Consider the following 16,170-nt stretch of genomic DNA (forward strand, 5'->3'; position numbering starts at 1 on the left):
GCACTGAGCTGATCTCCCTGTGCTATGCGGCTGCTTCCCACTAGCTATCTATTTTACGTTTGGTAGTGTATATATGTCCATGCCACTCTCTCACTTCGTCCCAGCTTCCCCTTCCCCCTCCCTGTGTCCTCAAGTCCATTCTCTACATCTGCATCTTTATTCCTGTCCTGCCGCTAGGTTTCTCAGAACCATTTTTTTTTTTTAGATTCCATACATATGTGTTCAGCAAATGGTTTCAACTCATCCTTTTAGCTCAATGAGCCATTAAGATAATGTGACTAATTACCAAATGATTAATTTGAACTGGTGTCAAGGAATGGAATATAAGGGGCATCTTAAAATCTTTGAAGGGCCATCATGGCAGTAAGTGTGGTCTGCATTGCTCCAGAGAACAGTTTGTTTCTTTTTAAATTGTAGTTGATTTACAACGTTGTGTTAGTTTCAGGTGTATGGCAAAGTGATTCACTTACGTATTCTTTTTCAGATTCTTTTGTATTCTGGCTTATTACAAGATACTGAATATAGTTCTCTGTGGTATACAGTAAGTCCCTGTTGTTTATCTATTTTATATATAGTAGCCTGTACCTGTTAATCCCATACTCCTAATTTATCCCTCTCCCCCCTTTTCCCCTTTGGTAACCACAAGTTTGTTTTCTATGTCTGTGAGTCTGTTTGTTTCATAAATAAGTTCATTTGTATCATTTTTTAAGATTCCACATATAAGTGATATCATATGATTCATCCTTCTCTGTCTGGCTTACTTCACTTAGTATGATTATCTCTAGGTCCATCCATATTGCAAACGGCATTATTTCATTCTTTTTTAAGGCTGAATAGTATTCCATTGTATATATGTATTACATCTTCTTTATCCATTCACTAGTTGATGGACATCTAGGTTGCTTCCATGTCTTGGCTATTGTGAATAGTGCTGTAATGAACATTAGGGTGCATGTATTTTTTTGAATTAGAGTTTTCGCCTTTTCTGGATATATGCCCAGGAAATGGAATTGCTGGGCCATATGGTAATTCTCTTTTTAGTTTTTTAAGGAACCTCCATACTGTTCTCCATAGTGGCTGCACCAATCTACATTCCCACCAACAGTGTAGGAAGGTTCCCTTTTCTCTACACCTCCAGCATTTATTTGTAGACTTTTCTGATGGCCATTCTGACCAGAGAACAGTTTTTAATGAGAGGGTTTACAAAAAGAAAAGCAGGTTCAGCTTTACATAAGGAGGGAGCAACTTTTAAATAAAATACTGGCAGAAAATGGAATGAGGTAACGAGCTCACCAGCTCTATTAGTGTTCTGGCACAGGCTGGATAACCACTATTGCAATGTTGCAGAGATGATTCACGTATCAGATCCTTCCAAATCTGAGATCTCACAGTTCCTTGTCTCTCATCTGTCCTCCTAAATCCATCCTGCCCACGGCTGTTAGGGAGGATGGATTAAATGCCGTCTTGTAAATATCACACAGCCAATGGTTCCCCCCCTTTGCTTATAGCAACGTTTCAAACACTGCTGAGCAGATTCACCCGTGAAACTTTAAAACAAAAATCTAGCTTTCCAGTTTTTTTAAAAAAATTATTTATTTAATTTTGGCTGCATTGGGTCTTCGTTGCTGCACGCGGGCATTCTCTAGCTGTGGCGAGCGGGGGCTACTCTTGGTTGCAGTGCATGGGCTTCTTATTGCGGTGGCTTCTCTTGTTGTGGAGCACGGGCTCTAGGCACACGGGCTTCAGTAGTTGTGGCTCACGGGCTTAGTTGCTCCGCGGCATGTGGGATCTTACCGGACCAGGGCTCAAACCCGTGTCCCCTGCATTGGCAGGCAGATTCTCAACCACTGCGCCACCAGCGAAGCCCTTTCCATTTTTTTTTTAAATCTAGGGAATTGAATGTGAGGTCCTGACTATGCATTTTTAAAAAAATTTGTAATGTTATCAAAAGTCACTGGCTAACTGTAACAAATTTGAACATATAAATAGTACAGTAAAAAGTGAAGGTTCTTTTTTCTATACTTTTTTGCGCTACAACTTGCTTTTTCCCTTCATTTAATGTATTTATTTTAAAGCCCCCAAAGTGATTATTATTTAAAATTAGTATTTATTTACTGAAGTGGTATTACCTGTACCTCACAAAATTCAAAAGGAACAAAAAGGTACAAACTAAGTTTCCTTCCTTTCCCTAACTACGTTCCTTGCCCAGGAGGCAAGCCCTGTCCTCTGTCTTCCGCAGGCCATGCTGCTCTGCAGCCAGGCTGGTAAACAGGCTGAAACCCACTGCTCAGCCTGGCACTGAAGGTCCCCATCACCTACCTTCTCCATTGGTATCTTTAACCATCCTTGTACAGAAGCTCTCTGCTCCAGCTGGCCTAACCTGAATCACCACGACAGGCAAGTCTCTGCCACTGATTAATTACTTTTAACAAGTTCTGTCTCATGCAAGGAGTTCATGGAGGCGTTTGGTTGGGGAATCCACAAAAACGATTATGGGAAAGTGCTGTGTGTGTGTGTGTGTACGTGTATGTGCATGTTCCTGGGAGAGATCCTCAGAGAGACCCACAGACTAGTGGTTAGAAAATGGTGTAATATAACGTTAGAACTGTAACCAAAGTAAAAATCGCCCAGTCTATAATCTTCTCATTTTACAAATGAGGAAACTGAAGACCAGTAAACATTTCTTAATAGGCACAAATGAAACACAAGTGGGTAAATAAACTAACCAGAGGTACACAGCTTATTGACTCTGGCTAAGATTATTTAAACTCTGTCTTCGTTTACCATGAGGCTGGGACTAGAAGCCGGTGTTCCCGACATCCAGCCTGGGCTCCTGCACCACACCATGAAATCCTCCCTCCCTGAAATGTCCTCCAATTGCTCTAAGCTCTTCCCTTTCTTCAAGGCCCAGTCACTTTAAAACCTGGTCCAGTGGCCCTACCTGGCAACCAGCATTTACGAATGTCATTAAAAAAACAAGTTTCACTGAGGTAATTCACATACCACAGAATTCACCCCTTTAAAGGGTACAGTTCAGTGTTTTCAGTATGCTTAGAGTTGAATAATCATCACCACTAATTCTAGAACATTTTCATCATCCCCCAAATAAACATCTTACCCACTAGTGGCCCACTCCCCTCCCCCTCCCACCCACAAACCACTAACCCCCTTCTGCCTCTACATGTTCGCCTATTCTGGACATTTCATGAATAGAATCATATAACATGTGGCCTTTTGGTCTAGCTTCTTTAACTTAGCATAAGGTTTTCAAGGTTCATCCATTTTGTAGCATGAATCAGTAGTTAATTCCTTTTCATCGCTAAATAAGATTCCATTGTATGGATATACCTTATTTTGTTTATCCATTCCTCATTTGATGGATATTTGGGTTGTTTCTACTTTTTGGCTATTATGAATAATGATGCTGTGAGCATTCGATGTACAAGTTTTTGTAGGGATATGTTCTCAGTTCTCTTGGGTATATACCTAGGAGTGGAACTGCTGGGTCATACAGTCTCTGTACATTTAACCTTTTGACGAACTGCCAGACTGTTTCTCAAAGTGGCTGCACCATGTCACATTCCCACCAGCACTGTTCCAATTCCTCTGATCCTTGCCCACACTTGGTAGTGGATTACATCCATGCTACTGATCGTGAAGTTGTATCTCACTGTATATATATTTTTAATTTTAATGTTTTCTCATGGGGTTTTGATTTGTATTTCCCTAATGACTAATTTAAGCTGAACATCTTTTCATATGTGTATTGGTCATTGTATATCTTCTCTGGAGAACTGTCTGTTCAAATCCTTTGCCCATTAAAAATCTGGACTAATATTTTATAAGACATCACTCACTATCCAGCTTCAGTTTAAGTTTATGGGCCTGGGATTTTAGGGGCAGTGAGGGTCATTCACATTGTCCAGAAGGTTCTATTTTCTGGGAGACAATGAGAATTCCTCCCCATTGCTAATAAAGATTGACACTAGGCACAAATTTAAATAAACGATCTGTCGCTGGCACACTCATCTGTTTCCTACTTCCTGGTGCCTGGCTTCTAGGCTCCGAGTGACAAACCAATGCAGAGCACTTCCAATCAATATGCCATTTTCCTAATTATAGCTGATTATCCTCCAGTTTTAGGATTAAATGACACGGAGTTAATCTATACACCCTGAGGAAGGCAATGATCAAATCCTTACGCATTTGCCTTTTGAAGAATGATTATTAACCAAACTATCTCTCATTGGTGAAATTTAGGAACGTTGAAGAAACGTAGGTGGCGTGGGAGGAAGACACCATGGAGGCAGAAGAGCCAACATGTAGGAGGACTACGGATGCGGAGAGCTTTTTGCGGTTTCTTTCCTTTTCAATTTCTAAATCCTTAGGTTCTCCAAAAGTCTCACATTTCTTTTCTTTCTAATGTTGGGGTAAGTGTGACAGGGTTAGGGAGAGGTGGCAGCTCCAGTGCTTTGTGTCTTTGTAAATTTGTGACATTTTGCTCCCGACTTCCCCCAAGGGCTCCGGGCGCTATTTGGGACCTAAACCCAAAAGCGTGGGAGGTAATGAGGGGTTTCAAAAGCAGCCTAATTAAATGATGATAGCATCTAACCTCTATTTTTGCTTTTCAATGTGCGCACTACAAAAGTAATTACAAAAGTAATGCACAGAGCAGCATTAGTCATAAAAGCCCCAAAGCGGACACAACCCAAACGTCTATCAACTGATGAGTGGATAAATAAAATGTGGAATACTCATACGTGGAATATTATTCTGCATTAAAAAGGAGTGATTCTGCATTAAAAAGGAGTGAAGTACTGATATATGCTACAACATGGTTGAACCTCAAAACATTATGCTAGTGAAAAAAGTCAGACACAAAGGACCATGTAGCATATGATTCCATTTATATGAAATTTCCTGAATAGGCACATCTACAGAAATGGGTGATTAGTGGTTGCCAAGGGCTGGGGGGAGTGGCAGGAAATGAGGAATGACTGCAAATGGACATGGGGTTTATTTGGGGGTGTGAAAATGTTCTAAAATCGATCGTGGTGATGGCTGCACAACTCTGAATATATTTTTTAATATACGGTAATACAATACTGTTGATTGTATATTTTTAATAGGTGAATGGTATGGCATGTGAATTACATATCAGTAAGGCTGTTATTTTAAAAAGTAATACAAACATTTTATAAACGACTGAAACAATACAAGATATAGTAAAAGAGAAGTTCCCTGTATCTGTGCTCTATTTTAGAATTTTAAATTATTATTATTATTATTATTATTTTGGCCGTGCCATGGGGCTTGTGGGATCTTAGTTCCCCAACCAGGGATTGAACCCGGGCCACAGCAGTGAAAGCACTGAGTCCTAACCACTGGACTGCCAGGGAATTTCCAAGAATTTTCAATTAAAATTTTGATTTTTCATTGAATGCCACTGTAAGCCTTGCACCAAAACGAAATGTTTGATTAGATCCTATAATAAGTTTCCTTGTGTTACTTTAATAAACTGTTGTTCTGAGGACCAGCTATTGGCAAAGCACACATTTTTACTAAAATTAACTAGAAATAGCACTTTGGGAACAAATCATAGTCTAGCACATTAAGGGGATGCCAAGGGCCGTGGAATAAAACAATTCTACAGGATGGTTGAGAAATTTTTCTTAATTGGAGCTTTTTTTTTTTTTAAACAGCCCCACCTCCTCATCCCACTCTTCCTGACCAAAAAGTGGTGACTAGTGGTTACCTTTTAGCTGAGCAATAATTTGACTAAAAGTGCCAAAATACATCTCAAGGATTTATCCATGATAAGAGACCACAGTAAATGAATGGAGGTGTAGCACCATGAAGGGAGAAAGAAGCATTCACGATGCTCACCTTTAGGACATGGATGTTGACCATGTATCTCATTCCCTAGGAACCACCTTCTAGAGGCATCTGAAAGAGCAGCAGCTTCCTTTTCTGATTTCAAATGAAAGTCTTGTTCTTCAGCTTCCTCCCACTAAATACAAATGAAAAAAAGTCACACAAAAACTGTGCTAATGCAAGTTCCTATAGTGAAGCAGCCCCTTTTGTTTCCTCTACTGTATATTTCTAAGGCGCGTGGGATTTATCTGGTATTAGGGAATCTGGGTGCCTGTCTTGGCTCAAGGCTGTTGAAGAACGTGAAGGCAGAGGCACCTCTGACGCCCCTACCACTCAATTCCTCAGAGTGCCATACGGGTCCCAACTGTCACTGAAATAACGATGCATTTCAGATCTCAAACCTTATGGGATTGAGTTTTTAAAATTAATGGATGGAAAGGTATCCTTGAGAATGAAAGACATACTCCAGGAGACAGTGCAGGAAGGTTGAAGGGGGCAGTTTTTCTGATGACCTTGGAGCCAGGATACCAACCGTGGACTGCCCACCTCCAGACTTTTCATGTGAAAAAGAAAAATACTTCTGTCTTGCTTGTAGTTACTGCTATTTTGGTTTTTGTTACTAGTAGCTACATATAATTCCTAACTGTTGAAAGTCTTTTACGTTGCTAGTATAAAAAATTAGGTAGGGCTTCCCTGGTGGCGCAGTGGTTGGGAGTCCGCCTGCCGATGCAGGGGACACGGGTTCGAGCCCCGGTCCGGGAAGATCCCACATGCCGTGAAGCGGCTGGGCCCGTGAGCCATGGCCGCTGAGCCTGCGCGTCCGGAGCCTGTGCTCCGTAACGGGAGAGGCCACAGCAGTGAGAGGCCCGCGTACCGCAAAAAAAAATTAAAGTAGTAATACTATACAATCAGCTAGAACAAATCCACGAGGTTGGGAAGTTGAGACAGTAATGTAACTGAGAAAGACTCTTAGTCATTCTTAGGTGGCATCAACATTGGACTTCTCTGAGCACTACCTATTAAAATTAGATCATCTTTAAGATCTTTTCAAACACAAATTATGTGGTTTGATGCTATTGCCATTTGATTATGTACTATTTCAAGATTTAAATGATTTAATAACAAGAAGTTTGTAACACCATTCTTACCTTTTTAGCTTCCCCCTCCATCACTGCATTTAATACTTCCATTTCTTTCTTTCTGTTTTTCCGAAGCAGTTTGGCTACTTCCTGGTAACATTCATTTCGGTGTAGATCATCGCATCTTTGTTTATGTAAAGCTTGCATTCGCCAGTCAGTATTTAGACGTGCTTGTTCAGCTTTTGCCAAATTTTCTTCAATTAACTAAGAAAAATTCATAAATTTCAGAAACAAGATTAGACTACATAAAATATGGTACGTCCATTCAACGTATCCAAGTGTCCAGGACAGAGGTTCACAACCCTGGTTGCATATTAGAATCACCTCAGTGTTTAAAACAAACTGATGTCCAGGCTCCACCACAAACCAACTAAATCAATCTCTTTATCGGCTGGATATTGGTACTTCTAGAAAGCTCTTCAAGTGGTTCTAATGTATAGCCAAGGTTGAGAACTTCTAGGCTAAGGGATGGGTGGAATTAAACAATTCCTATGTTTCAGTCCTTTGAAAAGGAGTCAGAAGAACCTATTTTTACAGACTGGACAAAAGCCTATAAGGAAAAAAAAGCGGGGAGGGGATATTCTGGGGGGGGAAGCCAAGGGACAGAACAGAAGGTAGGGAAATCTTACACTATTCCTGGCTTTTGGAACAGGGCCAGGCCCTGCCACAGACCCATTTAACATTTCGTTAAAGGGATAATAGACAAAGTTCTATCCTGAAGCCCTCAAATTCTACTTCCATTCATTTAAGCCAGCATTTCTGAAAGGATACTCCACAAGAAATTCGATAAAATAAGTTTAAGAAATTTTCTTAAAGATTCACAATGTGCCATAGCCTCAAACCTGGCATGGAAAAACCTACCTTTAAGACAGCATTTTCAATACTTGTCATCCCCATTTTAGTTAATACTAGTTATTGATATTCTACAGAATACACTTTGGAAATGCAGGCTTATATACCAGGCAGAGACCTGATGTTTTGCAACTAATCCACTCAGGGATACTTTTGGAGACTTAACAATGTAGGGCACTAAAATTTGTAAAGTTATTCCCTATGTATTTTCTTCCAAGTCTTGAAATTCTCAAAGAGTATAAAAGACACATGTATATGGCTGTCAGTGAAGTAAGTAACCTCTAAATAAAATAATGTGAGTTTCTAGGAACTGTGATAACTGAAGAAAACAAATTAACTTTACAGAGTTCAATATTAAATTCCTTCTTTTAAAAGAATGGCAGATGGTAATTCCTCCTTCTATAGATACACTAAATTTATCATATTTTTACCTTCTGAGTTTTTTGGTTCTGAGTCTGATCTGTTCCTATCGGCCTCAGAAACATGTGTTCTTCAAGATCCACTTTTCGTTTATAGGCGTCTGCATCTTCTCTCATTTCTTTTGCAATAGCTTCTTGATTTCTAGTGAGATTCTGTTAAAGAAATCATTTGTAAAAAAAAAAAAAATCACCAATCCATATAATAATGATGCTGGAACACAAAAACATCTTTGCTCTTTTTCAGAATACCAAAACTGTAATCATCTAATTTTCAAAGTAAAAAGCAAACAGTGGTGACATCAGTGGAAATAAGAGTAAGGACCTCTGAAAATTCTCTCATCTATAAAAGCACTGAGATCACTGGCAAAACAAACTTTTTCAGAACTCTGGAAATTAACTGAAGGCTTACAGCAATCTGGGGAGCATTTATTCATAAAAATGGCTGAATCTTAGTAAGAAAGACAAACTTTATGGCATTTTAAACTTGCACTATTCCTATTCCGTGCCACCCCTAAGCTCTGCCATTAGCTTTGAAAATCATTAGCCTGGCAGCCAATGGAGGGGACAAAATGGAGTTGAGGTCCTTCTAACTCCCATTCCCAGAGAACTGTCATCATCTGACTTGGAAGACCCCACTTTCAAGGCTGTTTTTATTCGACCTGACTCATAACTCACCTATAGCCTTTTCCCTGGGGATGTCTGCTGAAAACAATCAGGGGAAACTGTTGAACATCGTGACTGTCCAAGGCAGTGGATCACAGAGCAAACAACGGGCCAATCAAAAAGCTCTGTAGGAAAAGCTGGGGAATCAGATACCTATAGGGGGGCTTTGAAATGCTCCAATAGATTCCTGGGACTTTAGAAGGCCGTGTGCCTGTGTAAAAATGGGCACATGCCAAGGGCTGTGTGAATGCTCAGACCTGAGAAGGTCCTAAGCGCTCCGCTCTGGTGAACTGAGGCTTTGCAAAATCAGGAAGTGAAATCTAAGAGAGTTGTAAACTATCTAACTGACTGAGTGTTGAAAGTGTGCCCGAGCATGATGCACACGGTGCCTCTCGGCAAAGACTAGAGGCTTTACTGCTTCAAGGGATCTAAAGAAATCTCTGTCTAGTCACCAGGCTACCTGAGTAGAGACTTCAGTGGCTACGCATGACAAAGAATACTTTACAGAATAATTCAGAAAAGTCACTAAGCAAAGAAACAACAAGAAACCCTGGGGAGAGAAAAGAGTGTGATTTCCAGAAATGTCCTCTTACTTAAAATAGCTAGTTTTCAACAAAAAATTACACGATATAACAAAAGCCAAGAAAGTATGGCCCTACATGCTTTAAACAGACATTAACCACATGATCTCCAAAGAAGATATAAAAATGGACAATGAACATATGAAAAGGTGCTTGATATTAGTCATCAGGTAAACAACAAATGCTAATTGAGGAACATTCTACAATATATCTGGCCTATATACTTCAAAAGTATAAATGTCATAAAATATAAAGATAAGACTCAGGAATGGTTCCAACTTAAAGGAGAATAAAGAGACACGACAACTGAAACAAATGGATTAGATTTTCTTTTGCTATAAAAGACATTCTTAGGACAACTGATAAAATGTGAATACGGTTTATACAACAGATAATAATATGTTAATGTGCTGATTTGGGTAACTGTACTGTGATTATGTAATAAGGATTCCTTGTAGAAAATATACAATGAAGTATTCAGGGGTAAAAGAGCATCACGTCTGCAACTTACTCAAACAGCTCAGGAAAAAAAAATGTGTGTGTGTATAGACAGAAAGAGAAGGATAATGCAAATTTAGCAAAATGTTAATATTTGAGAATGAGAGAAAAACACTTCGAAATTTTTAGTGTTTTCTTGCAAAATTTCTGTTAATTCTGAAATCATGCCCCCGGTGCCACCACTCCACCTCCCCCGCAGAAAAGATAGTAAAAAATAACCTCAAGCTTAGTTCAAATGAATGAATTCTAATTCAAAATCATAGGAGACTTAGTGTAAATTCCTGGGGCTCAGATTTAGAAAAAGTTCAGTGTAGAAACTTAAAGTGTTGTAGTTATGAATGGATGCTATGTTTTAAATCTTATTTAATGTGAGCAACAAACAATCATATGCATGTTACCTGTTACGTATTTGTAGTTATCGCTAATTTCGAACTCAGTCTGACTTTAAGAGGACTGAAGGAAGTGAAAACATGGTTTCAACGTTAAATAAATGAGTAACATAATGCTTTTCCCCAACAAAAAATATCTACAGCAGTAACAAAGTTTCCTTTTCCAGTGTCTTGGAAACTGAATTATGCGTGCTAAAGTAGGTACTTGCTGATTTGATTCCAGAAGATTCAAATTTAGAGTGCTTTACAGCTCTTATCTGACTTACCTTGTAGGATCTTTGTGAAGTACTGGGTTAATTTTGCAGTCACTATTACACAGATATAAGAAAACTTAGTAAGTCAGTAAAACATCCTGAGGCAAAATCTGGGGCTTACATCTGGTGCTTCAGACACTAGACTAAGTTGTTAAGAGAAACATGAATTAAAGAATTACAACAAACTGTGCATTCAGACATTCTGGCTACCTTACAATCCTGGATAACACTATACTCTTCTTGAAAAAAAAAAAACAAATAAAATGAACATTAAAAAACCTTGAATAAACTGTCTAAAAAGAGTTCGTACAAACTCTGCTTTTCTTATATTGGCAATTGTTGATTTATACCTTCTCATAAAGTCTTTTTTGTGATTCGAGTTCCAGATGTCTCATTTCTAGGTCTTTGGCTGTGGCAGCAATTTCTCTATCTCTCATATGTACCTACGGCCAAATAACAAACTGTGAATACCAAAAATAATTTACAAAAATATTTTTTGTTTAATAGATTTAGTAATCTTGTAAAATGAACAACCCGCTAAATGCATTTAAAATAATAGGTATTGGGTTTTTGAAACCAGAGTAATTGCCAATCTATTAACATTCACTGTGGAATCTAGAAATAATGTCTGAGTTAAAGTTAAGCATAATTTTCTAAAAAAGAAAACACAATTACCATATGCTCATCTGCCCAGACTGGGAGAACAGATGGCAGCTCTTTCCATATTACATTAGCCATATTATGAGTTAGAAAAACTTGAGCAATTTAAATTCACAGTGGATAAAAATATAAAATGTTTAATCTTACTCGATATAACATTTATTTAATGTTCTTTTTGATTAAACATCTATACTTTTCTAAATTCGGTTTGGCAACTAGTAATTTCAAGTTAAAATTTACTGTGGACTGTTCAACCTGTATGTGCCCTGCTTGGACTTAGCCAATTTAAAGTTCACGTTTCTCAAAATTTGATTACTTGGGAGCTTTTCAGTCCTATACACTAGAGGATCTGGATCAGGAACTCTTTAGATAGAGACTCCTGGAAGCTGTCTTAAATACTTGGCTGCCTAAAATGCTCATTCTTTAGGAGTGAGAAAAACATGATATGTGTTTCAGAACAAAACAAAACAAACTATAACCCATGAGGCATCTAACCTAATCATTTCATCCAACCAGTAAACGGTTAATGATTGCATTACTACTTACACGCATAAGGCAAAGTGTTAGATATTGTAGACAAACTATCAAATACATATAATCAGAGAAACAAACAGTAAAAATGAGAGTATAGTGGGATGTGCAAGGACATGCATCCAAGGAGTAAAAAAACCACGGACTGAAAACCAGTTCAACTTAAAGAGGTTCCTGAGAAAGCAGTTAGCTCAAAGGTGGGGATACTTGAGTTGATGAAGCAAGAGTAGTTATAATGCTAAGAGGTGGAGAAGACGTTTGGCATAGCAAATAATGCTTTTTAGGAATTTCAATTACAGAAGCTCTTTTGCTCATGAATTTTCAGAGATACAAACAGCTATGTACCAGAGCAAAACAGATCAACTTTGCTTGCTACTAACAGATGTCTGTGTCACTTGTACGTGTCACTTTGGACTCAAGCAGCCTTTCCTGCTGGCGCCTGAACGGTGAGTAGAGAAGCTTCTGCTATTTAGCAGGGTCAGAGCTCACTATCAGACCAGGGAAATGGAAGGGCAGGAGGCTGGAATGGGAGGCAGAGGCCAGATCGTGCCACTGAAAGGACTTGACAGGATTCTTTCACCAAAAAACTGCCTTCCACTATCTCAAAGGGGTTTGGAATAAAGAGATCAGAGTTCTAAGCCTGTATTACTTTTGGAGATAAACACAGATTTTCTAGAATACTGAATTATCAACCTCATTTACTAGATGAGATAGTTAAAAGAAATCATGGATTTTAAAAACCAATTTAAAATTAATTGGCTTGAAACAAAACAAAGTATTATCTCATGCTATAAAAAGAGATAATAGATTATTAATATAGATGAATGAAAATCTTAAGAAAAATTTAAATATTTACTACTTTATCAAAAGCAAGTTTGAAACTCCTTAATTAGTTTACAAATTCAATGCAATCCTAATAAAAATTCCAATAGGATGGGGGGATTCAGAGAGAGAGAAAGAGATAAAATTTTCAGTCTATTTGAAATAATAAACATTTGAGAATACTGACGAAAACTCTTTAAAAGGCACACTAATTGTGGTAATTAGGCCTATTAATTAGTAAAACATTACACAGGTGTTATTCAGTGTGGTACTGGCTTAGGAATAGACAGCAAAGGAGGAGATCAAGTTTATAAAGGAACTGAACATTTAATAACCATCAGCTGGCAAAATGACTTTGCTAATATTCAACAAATGCTGCTGGGAAAATTGACTTGCCTTTGGAAAGAAGTAAGCTTGGTTCCTAACTCATTCCTTACATTCAGACACATCAGGGGCTGGCAAACTTTTCCTGTAAAGGGTCTGAACATTTAATAACCATCAGCTGGCAAAATGACTTTGCTAATATTCAACAAATGCTGCTGGGAAAATTGACTTGCCTTTGGAAAGAAGTAAGCTTGGTTCCTAACTCATTCCTTACATTCAATTTTCAGACACATCAGGGGCTGGCAAACTTTTCCTGTAAAGGGTCTCAGAGTTAAATACTTTATTTAGGCTTTGTGGGACATAGTTTGTGTCAGCTATTCACCTCTGTCGTTGTAGTGCGAAAGCAGCCAAAGAAATATGTGAACAAATAAGTGTGATCGTTTTCCAATAAAACTATATTTATGGTCACTGAAATTCGAATTTCATATGTTTTTTAAAATTTAATATAATTTTCATGTCATGCATTATTATTCTTTGATTCCGATTTTTTTTTAACCACTGAAAATGTTAATAAAACCATTGTTAACTCACGAGCCTTACAAAACAGGTGGTGGGTCAGATTTGCTGGCACACGATAATCTGCTGACTCTTATGGACTTCCCTGTGGCGCAGTGGTTAAGAATCCGCCTGCCAATGCAGGGGACGTGGGTTCGAGCCCTGGTCCGGGAAGATCCCACATGCCGCGGAGCAACTAAGCCTGTGAGCCGCAACTACTGAGCCCACACTCTAGAGCCCGTGAGCCACAACTACTGAGCTCGCATGCCACAACTACTGAAGTCTGTGCGCCTAGAGCCCATGCTCCACAAGAGAAGCCACCGCAATGAGAAGCCTGCGAACCGCAATGAAGAGTAGCCCCCGCTCACCACAACTAGAGAAAGCCTGAGCACAGCCACAAAGACCCAGCGCAGCCATAAATAAATAAATAAATAAAAAGATAATCAAAGATTAAAAAAACAACAGAAAACTACAGAACTAGAAGAAAATAGGCATAAGTGGTAATATAACCTTAAATGGGAAGGTTAATAAACATGACAGAAAACCTAGAAGTCATAAAAAACTAATGAAGTTGGTTATCCAAAAATTAAAATATTTTACATGATGAAAAAAAGACTCTGCAAACATTCTTAGAGTCAAGAAACACAGACCGAGCAAAACATTCTCAACAGACAAAAGGATTAATGCCCTGACCCTATGCTGTGAGGCAAGCACTATAGCCACATGTAACTGTTGAGTCACTTAAAATGTGATTAGTCCTAATTGAGGTGTGCTACAAGTATAAACTGACGACTAGATTTCAAAGACTTAGTACAAACAAAAGGTAAAACATCTCAATGACAATGTATACTAATTACATACTGCAAAGATAATTTCAAATATACTGAGTTAAATATTATTAAAATTAATTTCACCTGTTTCTTCTTACTTTTTAATGTGGCCATTAGAAAACTTAAAATTACCCATGTGGCTCACATCATATTTCCATTGGACACTGCTGCCCCAAATGATAAAAGAGCCTGTGTAAATTGGTAAGAAAAATAGTAACTTGGTAGAAAAATGGAGAAACGATTTAGATATGCAATTTTTAGCTCTACAAATGAAGATAAATAAATGAAGAGACAGTTAGTTACCATCACTAGCAAAAAACCCCCCAAAAACAAAACCATTTTTCACCTATCACCTATCAGACTGGCAAATATTAAGACTGATGCACTCCAAATTGACCAGGGTATCGGTACTCTTATATTCTTAAAATACCTAAATGGATTCATTTTTGGAGGACAATCTGGCATACCTTGGACTTTATTCAACAAAAATATGTGTGCAACTACTCAAAGATTTGTACCGAGAATGCACAATCTAGCAGTGTTTCGTACAGCAGAATACTGCAAACAACCTAAATGTCAAACAGCAAAGGATTAGTTAAGTAAACTATGACATGTCCATATAATGGAATACTATGCAACCATAAAAAAGAGAAAGATATATAACCATTTTAAAATAATTTATCTCTGGGGATGAAATGAGAGAAGAGTGGAGAAGGTCCATTTTAACTCCATATATTTTATAATGGAAATCTTTTTAGACTGGCGATGTGTAAATTTTTATATTAAAAAGGAGCATTTCCCTTACTTCACAATTAACTTCATGGTTAATTGATACTTCTCTAAAAGAAACAGTCATCAAGGTCACTCGTCAACTTGACTCATTTTCCTGGCATTTCTAAAACATTTAACCATTAATGAAATATAAAAGAGAATAAGAATAGCTGGCGGCGGGGCAGAATTACATAAAACTAAAGGGGCTATTTAGTATCCCTTGTGAACTTTAGGAATAATATTTAACTTGAAGGTGTTTGTTACATTTAAATGAGAGTTAATGGAGATAATGTATGAGAACTAAGAATAATAAACCTTTCTCTCAATTTCATCATCCAGTCTTCTTAGCTCCATTTCACACTGATCTTGCTGAAGCTGCAGAAGACGCCTTCCTGCAGCATCTTGTAAGTGCACTTCCTTTACTTTCAACTCTCTTTTCACAGCAGCTAGTCTTGAACACAAAATACATCAAGAGGAATAAATAAAATCATTTCCCAATATATATATTTAAATGGAAAAATACTATGTTTCACAACAATGAAAGGCCTGCCACCTATTTTGGTCCGCTTTCCCAATTCAACTGGTGCCATGATAACATGGGTTTTTATAATATATACATGAAAATGCTCAATTACAAAACAAGCCTGCATTCATGAAAATGACAAGTCCACATGCAATTGGCTATTTCTTCATACTCAAAAATTCTCTTTAACAGGTCTACTACTCAGATCACCTCAATACAATTAATATCCTTTATCTGAGAAAAGGCCCCCAAATACTCCGATGTTACCAAAGATTATGTATGCTTATTCTTTTAGAATTTTAGAAGGCTAATGGCTCAGTTCAGTAATTTTTCTTTTAACTCACACCAGAAATCTGTTTCATAAAGTCCTATCCAAAAATAAGAATCAACAAACACTTACAGAAGTGATCTTCCCAACAATTAGCCTTAATCTCAATGCTTATCCCATAATCTTAACTAATTTAAACATTCTGCCTTATTAACGT

At 37.9% G+C, this 16,170-nt stretch overlaps 1 protein-coding gene and 1 long non-coding RNA gene across 3 annotated transcripts in view; one reads left to right on the forward strand and one right to left on the reverse strand.

The window, feature by feature from the left end:
* The window catches only part of LOC102996731 (uncharacterized), a 30,258-nt gene extending 17,101 nt beyond the window's left edge, over positions 1–13,157 (forward strand). Inside the window, exons 2-3 of the long non-coding RNA XR_449124.4 lie at positions 4,261–4,430; positions 12,186–13,157. This is a non-coding gene — a long non-coding RNA (uncharacterized lncRNA). The remainder of the gene's footprint in view (positions 1–4,260; positions 4,431–12,185) is intronic.
* The window catches only part of TBC1D31 (TBC1 domain family member 31), a 60,837-nt gene that overhangs the window by 3,366 nt on the left and 41,301 nt on the right, over positions 1–16,170 (reverse strand). For both annotated transcript variants that reach the window (XM_024129407.3, XM_024129410.3), the window contains 5 exons: positions 15,478–15,613; positions 11,020–11,112; positions 8,297–8,437; positions 7,023–7,217; positions 5,887–6,010 (listed from right to left, as the gene is read on the reverse strand). In XM_024129407.3, coding sequence (XP_023985175.1) covers positions 5,887–6,010; positions 7,023–7,217; positions 8,297–8,437; positions 11,020–11,112; positions 15,478–15,613 — 689 coding nt within the window. The remainder of the gene's footprint in view (positions 1–5,886; positions 6,011–7,022; positions 7,218–8,296; positions 8,438–11,019; positions 11,113–15,477; positions 15,614–16,170) is intronic.

The sequence above is a fragment of the Physeter macrocephalus genome, chromosome 15 (genome assembly GCF_002837175.3).
Source record: "Physeter macrocephalus isolate SW-GA chromosome 15, ASM283717v5, whole genome shotgun sequence".
NCBI classification, from domain to species: Eukaryota; Metazoa; Chordata; class Mammalia; order Artiodactyla; family Physeteridae; genus Physeter; species Physeter macrocephalus.